This window comes from Asterias amurensis, chromosome 2, assembly GCF_032118995.1.
Source record: "Asterias amurensis chromosome 2, ASM3211899v1".
Lineage (NCBI taxonomy): Eukaryota > Metazoa > Echinodermata > Asteroidea > Forcipulatida > Asteriidae > Asterias > Asterias amurensis.
Window position 1 is genome coordinate 9,979,844 of NC_092649.1, and position 20,177 is coordinate 10,000,020.

The following is a 20,177-nucleotide window of genomic DNA, read 5'->3' on the forward strand; positions in this document are numbered from 1 at the left end:
AAAAGAAAAGTTTTGAAAAATACCAAAGTTGAAGTTTTATTCTTCTTACCTGTAGGAAGGAAGCATTGATGTAGTCGGAGCTCTCCTGTCCAGCAACCCCGGAGATGGACACTCGATTCCTCTCAATTGGAAGCAGCTCATTCTTACGGTTCTTGCCGCGGTTCAGAACGTGACGCGCTTTGGCAAACTCATAATCGCGGATCTTCTGATGTGTTATGAACTGCAAAGTGAGATGGGTGAAAACAGAATTTTAAAAGCGATTGATGCTTAACTGTTACATAAATCACTCAATAACGATTGGAACATTCCCATAAGTTAATACGCCTCTCTTAATATTTATGCATGAGGTACGTCACAATGCTAACTCAAAACGAGGCGATGGGCGCAGCCACTGCAAGTGATAGGGGACATGTGCCCATAGCCTCATTTTGGGTAAGAATTATGACGTCATGCATAAATATTAAGAGAGGCATATAACAATTATGTAGTTAGGTAAGAAAATCTCTATTGAGTAGTGTTGGTTCTGAAAAAAAAACCAGCGGATGACTCAATGCATTGATCAGTATGCTCTGATGGTCTTCAAGATGGTGAAGAGGATAACGAAGGATAGGTGATTCTATGTGACTGTGGCGTGGCAAACATCGGTGTCGACTCAAGCATGTGGCAATGCGACAACTTGGGTTCACTGAGATAGATAGATGTTGTAACTCACCTTAAAGTGATCGTTGAGTAAGACCTTCCCATGCTCATCAGGGAGAGTCATCCTGTCCGTGTATTGTCTCAAATCACACGCCTGTACCTTGGTGTTGCCAGCTTTTAACCACTCGAGGAGAACGTCGTGGATGAACACGTACTGTTCCTATTTAGGCATGACAACAACAAGATTAGCAAATTTAATATGTACATTCTGTAAGAGCAACCAAAACATTGTCAACATAATACTAGTAAACAATAATAATAACAACCCAACTTTATACAGCGCTTTTCACACCAGGGGGTTCACATTATTACCCCTGGTCACTGGGCCTCAAATCATTCCATAAACCATCTCAGCTCCCTGGTGGGGAGTATACAGCCGTGTGCAACATTAATATGCGCTACTCGGCTAAATCAATCACAAGGACCATCTCTGCCCTCACAGTTAACCAATTACCCATGGGTGGAGAGTAGCAATTATAGTTAAGCATCTTGTGAAATTAATAAATGAAATGAAATGAAATGAAATGAAAGTGTGTTTTAAAATGCTTATTGAACTGGGAAATGGAAGTCACATTGGCCAATGAAGGAGGTATTGAGATTTCCTATTTACTACCTTATGGAGACCAGGGGTGGATTTCACAAAGGTAGTCCTAACTTAGGACTAGTCCTAGGCAATGCTAAGAGATAGGACTGGTCCTAAGTTAGGATGAGTTACTGGTCCTAACTTAGGACTAGTCCTATCTCTTAGCATTGCCTCGGACTAAGTTAGGACTACCTTTGTGAAATCCACTCCAGGGACAAAACAAAAAAGGGAAAATAAAAGGACTCCATAGGGTAATTCTAAAGACCTGGGTGCTCCTCAAGGAATTTTATGTACAAATTCTATTGGAAGATCTACCACAGGGACAATGGAAAGAACAAAAGATGTCTCAACAATGATGCAAAAAAGGGAATGTGTGTTTCAGAGTGTAGGAGCAGTCCATGAGAAAGAACAAGACGTCATTCAAATTGACCACACAAAATGTCCGATTGAAGATGTGTACCAACCTCAGTCTGCACCAAGTAGTTCCTTTGAGTACGTATCCTCTTGAGGAACCCAAAGACATTGACTTTATGCTCCTTCTGCATCTGCTTCAGCATGCTGTCAATCACGATGTATGTGCCTGTACGACCAACTCCAGCACTGTAAGAGCAGGAAAACAGGTGCAAACAACAGGTATATTTAATAGATGTCAAATTTGCATCGGGATACAGAATATCAATTTTGGTTTTTACCCATACACATACATCATGTGTGTTAGCACTGTACACTCAGTACTTTCCCGAGTTCTGTGAAAAAAATTGCAGACATATAACTCAGATGGGATTTGAACCCACGACCTTTACAATTCCATAGAGCAGTGTCATACCAACTAGACCACCGAGATTGCTTGGTAGCTAGAGGCGGTTTGAATCCTATCTTATCAATTCTAAAACCAGAATGAATATAAACCACTAAACTAGCCAAGAAACCAATGGAGAGAAGACGGGGAAGGTAGTTTCAGTTTAGGAAAACCCAGAGATTTATTCACGCGAAAACCCACACAGTCAAAGGTGTACAGACTGAAAACACATTTGACATAGTGCCCCCGATAAGATTTGAACTGGGCTCCTAGAAGTGAAAAGCAAGGAAAGCTACCACTACACCAACACGACCACCCAAAGTGACGTGGTGCAATCTGCCAACAACCATGTCAGAATCAAGTGCTTGTAGGGCGCTTGTAATGCGCTAAGTACGCGCGTGTTGTTAAAAGTAAAATTTTCTACGCAAGCAACTTTAAATGAATCATGTTTGTAGAAGGTCACCTTAAACTGAGTACAGTTAGACATGGTACAAGATCAAAGAAGAATAAGAGGGGACCAGTTGTTCTATGGTTGATGACTGTTTTGATAGCACACACTGCGTACGTCTCGTCAGAATCTGTCTGTATCTGTACTTCGCAGAAACCAAAACTAGCATAAACGCGGCGAGTGAGAGAGCGGGTGTACGTGTAGATTGCTTATTTGGAGGAGAGAGGACTGCGCCTAAGGAGGGACTTGAAAGAGTCGACTGACTCAGCTTAATTGAACGACATTTGAATGGATCTACTACAAGCCTAAAATACCAAATATATTTGGATATGTCAAAGTCACACTTCCAGGGGTTATGACTGAGCAATGCTTTCTGGTGCGGTGAAATCATACACCACTGGGAATGAGGTTAGCAATCCTCCATACCTGCAATGGACAACCATTGGGCCCGCATCAGGCGGATTGGTAGCAGATGACTTCTGAACGAATGCAAGCACTGGTATGGTATACGATGGTACTCCATGGTCTGGCCAATCGGTGTAGTGGAACTGGGTTATTCGGCGCTCAGGGGCCTTCCCATGCTGTAAAGGAACAGAAAACAAATTCCTTATTAAATTTTGTTCAAATAAATAATCAAATTAGAACAATGAAAGTAAGGTCTATGGACTGTGCAAGTCTCGGGCGAGTCCAAAACAAGAAAACTAAAAAATTAACATTAAGTCATTTTTGGCTAGAAAACAATTACTTTTTTTTTTCTATGAAATAAAATATTATTTTCAAACTCTTTTTACACAAAACTAACACTGACACAAAATTAAAGGGAAGGCCCGCGTTTAAGGTAATTCCTCACTAAAATATTAAAAGACTTCTAGCCAGAAGTATTTGATTCCTATCTGAAAGCACACACATTTGTCCAAATTAAGGGTGTTTTTTCTGTCATCATTTTCTCGCAACTTCGATGACCAATTTACATTGTAGCTCAAATTTTTACAGGCTTGTTATTTTATGCTTATGTTAGGATACACCAAGTGAGACGACTGGTCTTTGACAATTACCAAACGTGTACCTTCCCTTTAAAACTTGGGGCCAAGATGCTTCTTTTATAGAAACCCCGGCTGTCAGTCAAGTTTAAATACGCATGAGACTTGCACAGGCTACATGTATATATTGTGTATAATGAATGGCACATGCTTGGTGTGGCTTGCCTTACAAAGATGTGCCTGTTTCTACATGATGAAATTACTAGATATTACACTCAAACCTAACTCAAACATTGGTATAAATGCAGCTCCTGAATCAAGATTAAGAATTAAAGTTCATTCACAAGAAAAGTAGATTTTATGAATAGAAAGGGTATTAGACATGATTTCATTCACTTTCTGAACAGTCAATTCACTTACGGCTACACTAATTCCAGGGTAAATGTCACAATCGTCTGCTTTATACCCTTTACAGACTTAACCAGTTTTCCAAAGCTACTGACATTGTAGCATCACATTGTGATTATATGAACTCTTCAGAGAAATTAACTTTCTGAGATCTCCATACACAAAGACAAGGGTGAATGCAGGAAATATCATACTTTTATTTTAATTTTTTTAAATTTATTTAAGTTTTTTGTTTAAAAAAAAAAAATTCAGAAAGAAAAAGAAGAGAAATAACCCTTAAAATAAAATCCAATCGATTCTCTAAAAAAAAAAAAAAAAAAAAAGAATTAGAAATAAAAAGCCCCCCCCCCCATAAAATTTAAACCAAAACACACAACTCTGAAGCTGCAAGTTATCTTAGAAATGACAGAGAACATGTCATCGTGGAAAAGATTGTCAAATCATCTTGACCCAATCCCTGCAATGACCTTTTTCAGACTGAAAGGTAACTATAGTTCAATCCAAAACAACAATCGCTTATTGGTAAGGCCACTTATTAAAAAGGTTTAAAACATAAAAGCTTACGTTTTCCCATCATACTCTAACAAGGAAAAGGAAATATCAATTAGCAAACATACATGAGTACATGGGGGGACAATGACTAGTACAACAAAGCACATTCATCGTGGCTCAACACTAAATTGACACAGCGACACACATGGAAATTACATCTGACAACTCACAACACATGCTTCAGAAGTGCACTGCCTGATCATTTTACTACAGTGAGGACAAAATCTTTACGTTTCCCTTTAGAAAAGAGCGAGGAGTTGGGAGGATTATGGACGATGGGGAAGGAATTATGGGAGGGGGTATGGGGGGGGGGGGGGCTTACAAACACCCATGCAGTACTGAAAACCACATTAAACATCAAGACCTACTGTATTATTTAAGTCCTGTTGGTAGTGATTGAAGCAAGGGGAGAAAGGGGAAAAAAAGTAGAATAAATGTTAAGATCAGAAATTGTTTGAGAGGGGTGGAAAGGTAATGAAGTCTCTTCAACTGGTACCAAATACCCAAAACTGTGCACAAAACCCACAGTTCCACCCAATAGTTCCTGTCATGAGTTGTCATTTCTTGTACACTTGTTATATGAGGCGGTAAACCACAAGGGAAACTGACTGGGTTACTTTTCAGTAATTTTGAGCTGAACACAGAATTATTTATAGGCCAATCCATTAGGCCTCTCCAATGCCATTCTGGACAACTCTGCCGTGTGCCCCAAGCATACGCGCATGCATATCGGACTTTATTTGTCTGACTTTTGGTTGTGCAATGGACTGTGATTGGTCAATACACAATGGGGCGGAGCTTAATGGATCGGTCTATTAGAGCAGGACTTGAATCAGCGACCTCTCAATAAACTCTACCAACATGGAGCAAGGTTGAGTGCGCACATTTAGTCCACTAGTGGTCGAGAACAGACTAGCAACGCACATGCGCAGTGACGTACTCACCCAAACGACTCGTTTGGTAGTCTAGTCAACCTTCCACCTTTTCGCTAAAGTGTGACTGGTTCCCCTCTGCGCTTAACACATGTTAGAATGGAACATGCTGTTGGGACCAGTGAAGAAACCCTGGGCCTGAGGCTGGTTCCAAAAGGTCGACCACAGTAGTCAACCAATGTTTTACCAGCCTGGGTTCAAGTCAAAATGGTCAACCTTTACTTAACCATTGTGCCCACTCGAACTTGCTCTGCGCTATCCTTGCCCTAATAAAGAGACCACCAATATTAAAACTAGCTAGCTAACTCAGTTGGTAGAGCACTGGCGAGTTAAAGTCTAGCTCTAGTCAACTTTCCCTTTTTAAACCCCAAACTTGTAATTTGAGAGCTGACACAATAGATTTCCTTTCATCATAACCTTGGTTTGAGAGAGTAAATTCAGGTAGACTAAAAGTATCGAGTGGGGGAGTTTGAAGCAACTTTTGTAACCATGCGAAAGACAGCAACAATACTTTTTAGTCTGCGGAATTAAACTTTCCCTGTGATTGAGAAAATCAATGCACTAGACTTTATTGAAACATAACTGGCAGTCGTCATAGCTTCACAGGGAATTTAAAAATCCCTGGTAAACCTGAACATACGCAAATCCACCACCCATTCAACAAGGTCCAATGATTCACTCCCTAATGACACCAGTATACACGTACCAGACAGTTTCGAAGTACGTCCTTTGACGTCACAACTCAAAAGGTCATAACTCTATTATTACACTATACCTACAAATGTACACGAGGTGTGGCACCCATTCTACCTTAAACCCAGACACTATACCCAAAGTGGGTATATTCACAATGGCATGGTAGAACATGTCTAGACTGGTCCCCTGTTCATATCCTGTCGGGCACATACATGTGTATACAGGGTCTGGGTGCAGCACGTAATGAATACTGTGAATCAAATGGCCTTGCGCGTACATATACCTAAGTCAGTTGCGTACATGTAAGTCAGTCGAAGAGTCATTTTTTTTTTTTTTTAATTTCAAAACTGAAAAACCCATGCCTTAAAGTAGGTACTATAAGCGTATTCCACATAGCATACCCCTGCGATGGTGAGGAAAAATACCATTCTGCCAACCCAATCGCAACAGATTACTCACACACACATGTACATGTAGGTGCAAAAGAGTGAATGTAATTTATTTATTAGCGTTCAGTCACTGCTTCAAGAATAATCTTAACCCATCATTGCCATATTTTATTTAGGTAACCCAACATGAACTGCAAAACCTTCACTAACCAAATAGCTCCAAGCAACTAACAGACAACATTGAATTAAAAAGTAAATTAAAAATTTGAATTGGTATAAAAACAGATCATGCAGGTTTATAGCATTCATGCTCTTCAAGTTGATTTGAAGAACTCATTGTTTTGCTTGTGGTTTATACAAAGACAAGACAAGGAATTGATGGAAGGTTAAAGGCAGTGGACACTATTGGTAAAGTGAGAAGACTGGTCTTTGACAATTCCCAATAGTATAGTGTCCAGTGTCTTTAAACACGGTATTTCCCCTAAAGTATCATATCTCCATTAAGACTTGAAGAATTTTGAAGATTGAAAGCAAAGCAGGTTTAGAAGCTTATAACGTAGTACATGTACAGGGTACTACTTGTACACAAAGATGGATACGAGGAGATTATGAAGGTGAATCTAAAGAAGCACAAGTCTTATATACAATTTATTTAAACGAACTTAGGAGCCAGGCGAAGATGTAAATTCATGCCAAGATTGTATTTATTTCCATGTTTAAAGGCCTGGTCACACAGGCCTTGATAACGAGAACGAGAACGTTTAAAATGCACGCCCTCGATGGGTTGAATGAGCGTGGGAGTATTCTGCGTGGAGCAATTCAACCAATAGAATGTGTTCTCTTGGCATTGTGATGGTTATCGCTGCAGTGTGACGCAGCCTTAAAAATCCAGCCTGATTGTCATTAAAAAAAAAACCTATCGAAATAGCACAAATTTCAATTTTCAAAGACTTTTCGGGAAAATGTCTTAACTTTTGAGTGTAAAAAAAAATTGACCTGAACAAATGCTTCTGAAAATGAAAACTACATCAAGGAAAAAATCTAATGGTTGTTTACGCATGGTTGGGACAAAGAAGAAGATCTAAGACCAGGATAAGACCTTCCTTCAACAAAATAGAAAGTGCGCTTATAAAGAGCCATGCATACCCTCTGGAAAAATACTGCAGCGTAAAGACAACATCAAAGCAAAACCGAAACTACTCGCTCAATACCAAGCAGCTCTGGGGCAACTTAAGACAAAAACAACACGACAGACAAAAGGGCGGTAAACAAGAAGATAACGTCACATTGAATATGAGCATAAAAGTGGACCTACTGTTTGGATATCCTGAAAGTAATGTAGTCAGTTAAGTACGAAGAGAAAGAATGAAATAAAGTCAGTCAAAGAGAAGACGATAAAAGGTATGATAAGTGGATGATATCATCATTCATAAATCAAAGATAGGTTTTCAGATTACTTTCGATAAACTTGACAACAGTACCTACTCAGTCTTGACAACTATTTGCGGTTGAAATGCTGCTATGAGCCTGAAAATGGTGCTACTTTCTTATGTTCAATCGCCGAATGAAAACATGTTTGTTATAAAATCGGTATGGCTAGAAAGATGTTGTAGAAGTAGAATACAATGATCTACACAAATATGCCTCGAAATTGCTTGGTTTTTGTTTTACCTCGTCCAATAACACGGTCGGCCATTTATGGGAGTCAAAAATTTGACTCCCATAAATGGCCGACCGTGTTAGTTTGCGACGTAAAATGAAAACCGTCCAATTTTGAGTGATACTTGTGTGCATCATTATATTCTACTTTTAAAACATCTTTCTAACCATATACATTTCATAACAAACGGTTTCAAACGCTTTTCATAGACCAACTCGCCCGATCAAAGGCAACATGTTCCTTTAATCTGGTAACTGTCTGTTCTTAAAAACAAACACACAACTTATGAAGCTATCACGTATGCCACATGCCACCTATCCCCATGCGTCTAATGAAGTCCACAAGACGCCTGTAAAAAGTAACAAGTGATAATCCATGTCTGAATTGGCGGCTTTAGCTAAATTTTCAGCGGCATCGTGCGGTGAAGTATAGGTTGTCCTTAGAAACACCCTTAGCAACAGCCGTAGCCTTAGCCAACAATTGGCCGATATAGCCATATTGGGAGGAAGTCTTCAGAGACTAGTTCCAAATGGAAAGTGTCTCCATTAAATGCAGTCAAATAATAGTCTGGAGTTATTTAAAGACATTTTGGACGGCGACTGCTCTGTGGTGAGGCATCAAGCGGTGATGATGTGCGTCATTGGGAACGGTCTCTAGGGGGAAGTCTGCTAATTACACAAAGGAGTTGACAAGTGTGGGTCGAAAACAAAACCGGTACAGTAAAAACAACCATGATGAGTTCAGAGAAGTTTTTTTGGGAGTGGTGGTTTTTAAGATAGAATATGCTGCTTTATATGAATAACATTTTGGTGATGGTGTTGGGAGGGGGAGGGAGATCCCTTGTCGTAGCATATGCGATTGAACATCAACCTGTAAGAAATCTGATAATCGGTTCATGCATGAATCGTTTCTCACATTCAAATATTTATTGATATTTTTCATTCAGACAATCTACATGTAACTTCGCATGATGCTTACTACCATAAACATCTTCATAACAAGTAATTAGCTTTTGGATAGGAAGAGCAATTTCTTTTTTAATATATTTGCTGAGCACAAAAATCTTGCTTAGCAAACATGGGCTACCAGCCAAATTACCTGGTTGATGTACACTGCTTGCATTTTCTGCTAAACAGCTTTTAGAAAGTGAGCGTTTGAGACAAAGGTGTTGTTTTGAAGAGGGAGACAGTAAACATTGCAGAAGACATTTTGATGGTTCATTTAAAACTGGGAGATCTCATACATCACAAAAGGTTTCTTAGACTCTTTCAGTATACTTTGTCTTGAAGAAGGTAAAGAACAAGACCAATTAAAGGCAGTGGACACTATTGGTAATTACTCAAAATAATTATCAGCATAAAACCTCACTTGGTAATGAGTAATGGGGAGAGGTTGATGGTATAAAATATTGTGAGAAACGGCTCCCTAAGAAGTGATGTAGTTTTCGAGAAATAAGTAATTTTCCACATATTTGATTTTGAGACCTCAAGTTTAGAATTTGGGGTCTCGAAATCAAGCATCTGAAAGCACACAACTTTGTGTGACAAGGGTGTTTTTTTCTTTCATAGTTATCTCGCAACTCCAATGACCAATCAAGCTCAAATTTTCACAGATTTGTTATTTTATGCATACATTGAGACACACCAAGTAGGAAGACTGGTCTTTGACAATTACCAATAGTGTCCGCTGTCTTTAAGTAGTGATTTCAGAAACCTCAACGATGCCCGTGCACGCGAACAAACATATTTCAAGGCCATACAGATTCTAAAATAGCACCATCAATAGGGTGCTTTCCTGACAACTGACAGGATTTCAGAGAAAGTGACATACATGTATTGAGACTTAAAGCTTCTGAAACTATTTGGAAGGTTAATTGGAGGTCAGAAAGTAGCATCGTATAATCACTTGTAAGTCTTCATAATAACTCACTAAACCTCTCCAATGTATGAGAATCGTGAACCATATTGTCTGCTCAACTCTAGGACTATAAGGTCATCAGTGCAATTTCGATGAGTGTCATAAAATTGCTTGTGTATATTTTAGAGCTCTTGGTAAATTGAGTTTATTGATCAAATGCTTCAGAGTATTTGTTTGACGAAAAACAGTAAAACATTTGATTTATTTGTTCAATTTTATAAGCATTTTTTATTATTTTATGAATATGTAATTGTAAACGTGATGTAGGTTCTATTAGACCTTCAATGTGTTATTAAAAACAATATTGCTGATTTCTCGGAGAGCAAAAAAAAACAAATAATCGGGAAACAGACTAAAGTGGATGGAATATCATGCCCGAACAAACTGAATTGTGCCAAAACAAAGTTTTTTTTTCAAAAATCAGAGAACTCTGACAGAGATCAAGTCCTGTAACAATGAAAAAGTGTAATTACGTTGTGTTAAACGATGATTTTATATTCACTACCTCATGGAGACCGGCAACAAAATGGAAAAAGGGAACACAAAATTTCAAAAGGGAATTCAAAAGGCTGGGTTTCTCCACAAGGAAATTTGTGTACAAAGTCTACGGGATGTTCTGAACTACAGGGAAAAAGGATACAAGAAAAGATATACAAACAGGGATGCACAAAATAACAGGTGTGATCCCATCAGAGTAAAGTAACCAAATCATGGGGCCAATTTAACAAAGCAATAAAATTCACCGCAAGACAAGTTTTCAGTGTCACCAGAGTGACTTGTGTTGTGACATCGCACTTTACTAAGCAACTACGATTGATTTTCAGATCATTCTTAGATCTTTGTGAAATCGTCCCAGGGTAGCTAGGGATAAAATAGTCAGACATGTCTTTTAGTATATGAGAGAGAGTGTTCGTTAACAATACTATGCACCCGGGGAACATGACGAAGATGGCATAAAAGGTTACCTTTCTGTGTTTGTGTTTGAGTAGGAACGTCCGGACAACATGGCTGGCGTATTTCTCCTTGGTTTCTAGTGTGACTTCAAACTCTCCATAGCGCTCTGGCACACCCTTAGCAGGCCAATAGCGATCACACTTCCGCTGTTAATAAAGGAGATCATTTTCTTTAAACTTGTAACATTTAAATGTTGTGGATTACAACGTAAAGGCATTTTAATTGCTTTTGTTTTGTAAAATAAAAAATGCAAACCCAAATAACTCAAAACCTGTTTTCTTTATGTCGGCCTATTATTATTATTATTATTATTATTATTTATTGGTTTATTTCCTAAAAACATTACAAAGGAACGAACAGTATGACAACCGATCTGGTTGAATTGCACTAGAACATGTACAGTATAAACATTTCTTTAAAAAGAGCTAAAAGTTTAAACAGCCTATGTGACCCATGAATGAAAATATTTCTTGGTTCGGAGTTAACACTAGAAAATGGCCCCAACCAAACCGTACAGCCATCAGAGTCAAACAGTTTGAAGGTTGAGTTAATAACCGTATATTGAACTAAATCAGAGGGGTAAAAGGAACTTAAAGGAAACACCATTAAATATTCCAAAATTGAAATTTGACGTAGAAGGGCGATGCAGGTTTTTTATATTTTTTTTTAACATTTACTATTTTATAGATTATGAGTTTCCCTGATGATCTAATAAAACAGCTACCATATTTTCAAATAATCTATATCCCTACTTCTGCTCTGTGTTTCACGACACCATTTTGTTAAATCACACAATTGGAAGTATTAATATCAGGTCCTAATTGGTACACTTTGTAGTAGATTAGAAAAACATTGTTGCAGTTACACAGATTGTATTTCTAGAATCATTTGTGTTGACCCAATGACATCAGTTGTTGCCCTCAGCATACTCCCCTCAAATGTCAAAGCAGAGGGTCATGTTTTCCGGGGTACAAGGGAGACACAAAAAACACCTAATTTTTGCCACCCTCTACTTCGGTTGGTATTGTATTGCCATAGGATATGAGTGCACTTACCCTTCCCCTTTCCTCCAGCTTTGTAATCATGACAATAACGATGGTGTGTTGCTCCCACACCATCCTCCAGAAGTCCTCAAAGGTTGTCTTGAGAGGTCCCTGGGCTGCGATGTAAGCTTTCTGCCTGCCGTACCCCTAGAGATTCAGAACAAGGTGCTTCAGATTATTAAAGGCACTGGGCTCGATTTCACAAAGAATTTAGGAGGAGATATGAAAAAATTATGGCTATAAGTTAGGACGAGTTACTCGTCATAACTCGTGATAAGACTAGTCTTGACTCTTTGTAAAATCCACCTCTGGATATGTTTGGTAATTACTCAAAATATATACTAGCATAACATTTTACTTGGTAACGAGCATAACGAGCAATGGAGGGCTCTTGATATGTAGTATAAAACATTGTGAGAAGCAACTCCCTCTGAAGTAATGAAGTTTTTTAGAAAGAGGTATTTTGTCTCTAAAATATTTTAATCTCAGAAAGACGTCAGGCCTGAAGCCTTTTATTAGGCATCTGAAAGCAAACAACAAATTAGTGCAACACTTAAAGGGTGTTTTTCTTTCATTATTTTCTTGCAACTTGAACATGGCAAAGATCTCGTAGAGTTAATGTATGCTGATTGGTTAAAGACTTGTCATGGGAGGGTGGATTAATACATGTGACATAAAGACTGGCTCTGTGAACTAGCAAATAGATTGCCCCTGAAATAGCACAATAATGAGTACAGGTTCTGTACGCACTGTGCTGGCATGAACTATCAAATCAACTGTTTTCTTTGTGCACATTGTTTTTGGTTGGTGACTGGGCCCAATTTCATGGCTCTGCTTACCGCCGAATTCTGCGCTTACGATCACCATTCCCCGCTTGACATGCTAGCGCCGAATTTCTGCACTAGCCTTGAAAGCGTAGAATGCCTAGTAACGTGGAGTACGCACGCGCAGAAGCAAAAATTCGCCGCTAACCCGTGAAACAAGCACATAATTCCCTGCTTCCATAATCGTCGATTCTGTGCTTACAGTACGTAAGCAGAGCCATGAAATTGGGCCCTGGTCACTGTTAATGGGCCTCGCCTTTGACACGGTCCATTAACAGCCACCAGCCCAGTCAGTACCACACAGTGAAGACATGCTCCTCATTGCCTATTAGAACTATAAAAAATGTTTCCCATTCATTCAATACAATTTTGAGAACTGTGTGTCTCATCCTTACACACACAGTGCTGTAATCCTGGGTGGTGTATTCATTACAAGAGACTGTTACTGGATATGTATACGGGAAATCACACTGCTCACATGGAAATGAGATAGAGGAAATCCCTCTAAAGAAATAGACACATGGACACTCCTGTCGTCTAATCATTCAACATCGATCTGATTTTAAACTTTGAATTGACTTGGCTGCTTAGGACAAGGTGTCCCTTGGCTTCCTTGCTGTGTCTCAGGAAGTGGGATTTGGACATCTTCTTGGACTTGATCTTAAGAGCCAACTCTCCCTCAAAACAGATTTTGCACATGGTTGCACCCACAAGTCTACTATTTATATTTATATTTATCGACCCTAACCTCCCTAAATCCTCCATAATCCATTGCCAGGATTTGCTGTTCATGAGTCCGTGATGCATATGAATTCCATCAGAGTCCAAAGCATGCAGGCGTGGGAACTTGATCAGTCTTGTTCATTTCTGTCTTTCTTCTCCCATTTTCCTGCCTTACTATGTGTGGAATAACATACTTCTGAACAACAGTAGTTTACTTTTGTTGTCCACGATAGTCCTTTTGTTGGATAATATACATTTAAACATGGTGTTGACTTTAATACACTTTTGTGGCTGTTTAAAGATGCTATGTCAGATTTTTTGCCCCAAACATTAAAACTTTTTTTTGAGTGAATGGTATTTCAAAGAGTATCACCCGCTCTTACGAAAAAAAGTGTAACTTTTACTTTCAATGGTCAGGAACCATGACAAAAATTTAAAATGTTTCTTATCAAACACATAAGAATTGGTCACGTGATATATTGTCGTGATCCCGACAAAAACTAATTTTGAGCACTTTATTTCACTGCTACTAATAATTGGCGGACTTTTTCGAACAATGGCTCAAATGAAAGCTTGCAACTTTCTCGACCCCCATCAAAATACCTATTGAGTTTTAAATCAAAATCTTTGGGTAAAATCTGCCAAAAATCTGACATACACATGTAGCATCTTTAACAGTGTTTCTAATTTTAAACAAGGGCAAACAAAACATCGTAAATCAGACTAAAGTAGAGAGAATATCATGCCTGTTTCAAGATAAAACACAGCAAGAAATAAGGGAATAAAAGGGTAGTGACGAGTTCTTCAATAAGGGTTTATGGTCTACTTACATCGATGTAACTGGCATTAATGTAATCTGATAATGGCTGATTGGGCAAGATGCTCAACTTCACTCTCGTGTGGTCATCTACAAAAAGAACAACAAATAACAAAATTATCTATACTGAATTTCAATAATAATAATAATTCAAGGAAATTCAATCCGAATGGCTGACCTGAAAGAAACTTATTGGTAAGTGTATAAGCACTTCCATGATAAACTGTATATCAAATTTACTATGTTGGGTTTCAAAGATTACAACAAAGGCATAATAAACAAATGCACTGATCTAGCGTTTATTTTTTCAATGATGGAAGAAATTATTATGGTTTTTATTTGCTCGGCACAAATAAACACTCATCAAAGACTCAATTAAAATGTCAAATTCTGTCATTAGAATCATTTTAAAGGCAGTGGACACTATTGGTAATTACTCAAGATAATTATTGGCATAAAACCTTACTTGGTGACGAGTAATGGGGAGAGGTTGATGGTATAAAACATTGTGAGAAACAACTCCCTCTGAAGTGCCATAGTTTTTGAGAAAGACATAATTTTCCACTAATTTTCTATCTAAACGCACACAACTTCGTGTGACAATGGTGTTTTTTTCTTTCATTATTATACCGATTGAGCTCAAATTTTCACAGGTTTGTTATTTTATGCTTATGTTGATACACCAACTGTGAAGGCTAGTCTTTTACAATTACCAATAGTGTCCACTGCCTTAAAGCTGTGACTTGAGGGAATGTATTAAATAGATGATACAATAAATGCATCAAGGATTAGAGAACATCATTTCGGTTTTACTCCACAACGATGTGTAATTAGTGCTTTCATGTTTTTTTAACAAAAATGTATATAGGCAAGGCGACCTTCTAAGTTGGGGTTCAAATGAAAAATTTTGGCACAACTACTTCCCCATTCATAAAGAACGAACCAATCTCAAGTATGATAAAAAATTAAAAAAAATAACCTGATGGTTTGATAGAGCAATTTCCTTATTTAAATGACCTTAAAACAACAATTTATGTAAACCACTGCCATGTATCACATTTTTTACAATTCAAGACCACATTACCACAAGTTTTAACCAAAGATCTATAACAAAGGTATTAACTGACCACAAGAATACTCAGCAATAGAAGACAAAGTCACATGGCTGTTTAGCGCATGACAGTGACTCTGGTTTCAATTTCATATAGTATGGTTGTAGTAGCTCTTATAGACCAACTAATTACATAAAAACTGCATAAGCTTTTGTGGCAACAACAACTTCATTGGATGCACAGGGCAAACTTGTGTGTGCAGTGTTTTCAGTTCCATATCGCACCATTTAAAAGCAAAAAAAAAAGAAAGACTGAATGGTTCAATTTCATGGCTGTACTTACTGTAGAATTACGCTCTTACAGATAGACAGAAACATATTAAGCCTTCGAGAAAGACTCTGCTAGGGACGAAACGCCAGGCCATTAATTATTTCTTGCAGAAACAACTTAAAGGGGAAGGTACTAAAAATAATACTCACATGCTACAATGTTGGTGTATCTGTTTTTATGTTTGAGAGAGAGGTCTGTGCTTGAGAGTGCTGGGTAGGCTGTACTGACGTGCTGAATGTCCTGCAGGAAGTAAAAGATGTTTCACGTCAGTCTTAGAAATTCAAGAAATTGTCTAATTCATCGACCAACTCAAAAATGTAAAAAGCCATTGAGCACCACCTGCCCCCAAAATAAAATAAAAGATTCAACCAAAATATAGCTAACTGAAATGAACCCTAAACCATAAAAATCACCTCCCCCACCCACCTTCAAAAAAGGGGGGAAAAATCTTGGTGCTGAATGAATGCACACTGGATCCTCATGCCTTGCCATACATGTAGTTCTTATACTATTATGAAACATATGAGCACCAGTCTACTTACAACATTGTGCAACGATGTCACATAATTTTCACACTTACAAGAGCGGGTAAAGCTTACTTGCTGACTTTCAGACGCTTTTGATTCGTCAAACATTTCTCAATTAAATTACGAACCATTTTTTATGATCTACTTTTTAAAAAATTTGTTTAACATCAAACAAACAATTGACTTAATTACGTAAACGGTAAACCAGTATGCTCCTTTAGATATTGTCCACTTAGCAGGATACCATTCACAGACGGTACACTTGACACAGTTTTTTGGCTGGTAACCTCATTTTTGCCGTGCTTAGCTTCACACTGTGCTGAAGCAGGTCAATGAAATTGGGCCTTGATGTCAGGAATAGACTCTTAGATAACCAAATATAGGCTGAGGGGCTCCTGGATGAACCCACTCGCCCCCCTTCTCCCTCCCTCCCTCCCTGCCGACCTTCCTAACAGACTGTCTGCTTCTGTATCCGTTAATATTCTTCCTGTCCTGATGACATGATGACCATGTGCTGTATGACCAGTGAATTTATATAGGTCAAAGGTTATATTCATTGGAGTAAACTGTTGCTATACAAAATTACAGGGTCAAAAATTAAAATTAAACTAAAAAAACACCTAAATAATATAATTGAAGTCATAGCGTATGTATCTAAGCAGCCGGATTGTGCGTTCACCATGGATTGTTATGTCTTTCATTTTCACACAGTAAGCACCAGAAGGTTAGCATGCCTTTTTTGTGTGCTTATGGTAAGCAGAGCAATGAATGAAAATGGCATAGTAAGCACAAATTTTGCCGTTAAGCAGCTCTTTTAAATTTGGCCCATAACAGCACCAGGGCCCAATTTCATGGCGCTGCTTAACGTAAGTACAGAATCGGCGCTTATGGAAGCAGGGAGTTCTGTGCTGACGGCAAGTGTATTTCACGGGTTAGTGGCGAATTTTGGCTTCTGTGCAAGCCTACTCCGCATTACTAGGCATTCTACGCTTATAAGGCTAGCGCAGAAAGTCGCTGCTGCAAGTATGCGGGGACTCGTGATCGTAAGCGCAGAATTCGGCGGTAAGCAGAGCCATGAAATTGGGCCCAGTTCATTTACCTCATATTCTGTAGCAAAGCCGCCATCGCTGTCAGCATGGTTAGCAATCACATGTGCCTCAAATTTACTCAGTGGAATAGGCGGCTCTTCTAACTCATCTGAAAAAATCATCAAACATTGAATAAATTAATAAGTTGGTACATGTCTCTTCGACCCCTACTGCCAACACAACTTGAAGATGAACAGAGTATACCGTTCAAAACGGTTCTTGCACTACATGTAATAGGCACTCATTATTTGTATGCTTTTGACAACAGAGACTTCCTCGAAGACTTAATGAGAAAACAAAACATAATATCTTGCAAAGTTTGTGTCTGTTACACCATTATACATGTACCTAGTCAAGTGTGTTGTGCTATCAATTTAGCCTTCAAGAAAGACTCTGCTAGGGTAGAAAACGTCAGGCCACTCTCTATTATTTTTGCATTTATACAATAGGTCCTTATGGTTGGTAAAGAAGTTTGCTTATTCTTTTATATATATAATTCAACAGCATTTAAAAAAATTTAGTTCAGACAAACATCATCGCTGTTACCTGGTTTAGCAAATGCCGGAGGTACTCCGTTTTCCTGTTTTTCAAACTCAAGACGGTCCTTCTTCCGCATCCTGAAAAGCAGAAGAAAAACAAAACCACAAAACCACATTTACTTTTAAAAAGTAACAAACAGGAAAATAACAAGAAAACATTGAGACACTAGCGTCAAATCTCATCCTCAGAAAGACACAAACATAAGGAAAACATACATGTGGCTGTTTAATACTAACTTAAAGAATTGACAATGTATTTTGTTGTTTTACGGGTTCCTTTAAAGCGTTGATCCGTTCTCCCCCTAGACACGGAATCAGGTCGGTGTTTAAATCAGTCACACAGTGACCTTTAGATGTAACTTGATGACATGCTCAGGCTGCATGTTTACAAGAAGGAAATGAGTGTCACAGAGTAATTATTCGTTTCCAAGGGTATTTGGGTAATTATCAGCGTCAACTCCAGAGAGCTAAGCTTGGTTCATACTTCCTGCAAATGCGAATGCGATACAAATTTTGACTTGACAATGAATGTTTTCGCAGCAGTTGAGCACAAGTCAACTGTTGTGAACTATTTGTTGCGAATTTGTGCTGTCAAAGTTGGTATCGCATTCGTATTCGCAGGAGGTATGAGCCGGGCTTAAGAAGATGGAACATGGTTTAACGACTAAAGACAACAGCTTTGATTCGTCGTCTATCAACACTAACTTGTTAAAGAATAACCTTAAGACATCCATGAGGTCTTTTACCAGGAAAAATGCCTCATGATGACACAGGTTTTTATGCCCTAGTTATACTTCAGACATCCAGAATCAAGTGACCAAATAAAGTGACTGTAAAGATATCTTTACTAGCCGAGGCAAAACATTAAAATTCTGACGCTTTTAAGAATACAGGGGGGGAAATCAAACCCCTTTACAATTTATCCACCAGAGATATCTTGCTCTTCCTACCACAAGACAATTGAGCTCAAAAGTGAAAGATTTTGTACAGAATACTTTGAGAGTGCACCACGTCTTAAAGATTCACTCAATACGGTTTAATTTCTGTCAGTAATAAACGTGGTTTCCAGTTGGTTCTACATCTTTAAAACTTCCAAACGGGAATTTCTGACTGTGATAGTTTAATAACATCACAGTCGACTTCCACCTTTAAAAAAATTCCAGAGGTTGAAAAAAGTTGTGTTTAATGTGAAGGAACTCGTTGTACGATTAAACACACTCCACCAGGAAAGCACTCTTATTACAAACAGTGTGACTTGAATTTATTACCCTATGTCCAAAATCAAGTTATTATTTAAAAAGCTATAACTTTCTTATTAATGTTATTAATCCATACAAGTCCAACTTGTTACAAAGTACTAGCAACAACTTTATAAAGTAACTGCCAACACAGAATACAATTTTGACAATTTTAAGAAACATGGTTGATCTTTAAGATGTTGGACTTTAGAGGTAGGCCTACTTCTCTCCTTCGCCATCCAGGGAGGCCCAAAACGATTGGACATCTTCCAAGGATTCTCACACTTCTAAAATTAAGTCCCCTCGGCCCTCTACCCTCCCGAGCGGCTATTTTTGGTACTGTCATCTCGATAGCTTGGAAGGTTTCCAACAAGTCCGGATGGTACAAAGGTCATAGGTCACGGTTGACACAACCATCATGCTACCAGCCCCCATGATAAGCTTAATATATATTTTTACATGTGAGCTGAGGAGAGAATGCTACGCCCACATTACAAATTATCGGATAACCTTTTACAAGGTTGATTTGAGCCTCCAAGAAACACTCTGCTAAGGTCTAAAAGTCAGGCCATTTACTGTTTTGTTTTGCATTTATACTACAGGTCCCTTTTAGTTGGTAAGCAGTTTGCAACAGCTTATACTATTTTTCAACCTTTTAGTACAATGGTAGTCATCAAATGCATTTTAACTGGTAATAACTTATGCTCATTGAGCCTACTAGCAATGGCTGCTGAATTACTAGCCCGAGCAGTTGTGGTTAAACATCAGTTTGAAATCGGCCAGCAAATCAGTGAAGTTTGATTTCATGTAAAATTAACCTTGCTATAACCTTGATTTGAACACTACTTTGAGAATTGAGAAGTAAGTTTTGGGAAGTAAGAATTAGAAAAGTAAACCACAGGAGGATAGGCAGCGTGCCAAGTTATTTTTTGTTTCTTTTAAAGAAACAAAATATATTTATATGTCTACTCTTGCACCC

General features: G+C 38.3%; 1 protein-coding gene across 3 annotated transcripts in view; it reads right to left on the reverse strand.

Moving 5' to 3' along the window:
- The window catches only part of LOC139933957 (putative receptor-type tyrosine-protein phosphatase mosPTP-1), a 108,628-nt gene that overhangs the window by 11,718 nt on the left and 76,733 nt on the right, over positions 1-20,177 (reverse strand). For all 3 annotated transcript variants that reach the window (XM_071928201.1, XM_071928199.1, XM_071928202.1), the window contains 10 exons: positions 17,968-18,038; positions 17,433-17,530; positions 15,956-16,046; positions 14,438-14,514; positions 12,073-12,207; positions 11,029-11,163; positions 2,956-3,110; positions 1,747-1,882; positions 713-859; positions 50-220 (listed from right to left, as the gene is read on the reverse strand). In XM_071928201.1, the coding sequence (XP_071784302.1) occupies positions 50-220; positions 713-859; positions 1,747-1,882; positions 2,956-3,110; positions 11,029-11,163; positions 12,073-12,207; positions 14,438-14,514; positions 15,956-16,046; positions 17,433-17,530; positions 17,968-18,038 (1,216 nt within the window). The remainder of the gene's footprint in view (positions 1-49; positions 221-712; positions 860-1,746; positions 1,883-2,955; positions 3,111-11,028; positions 11,164-12,072; positions 12,208-14,437; positions 14,515-15,955; positions 16,047-17,432; positions 17,531-17,967; positions 18,039-20,177) is intronic.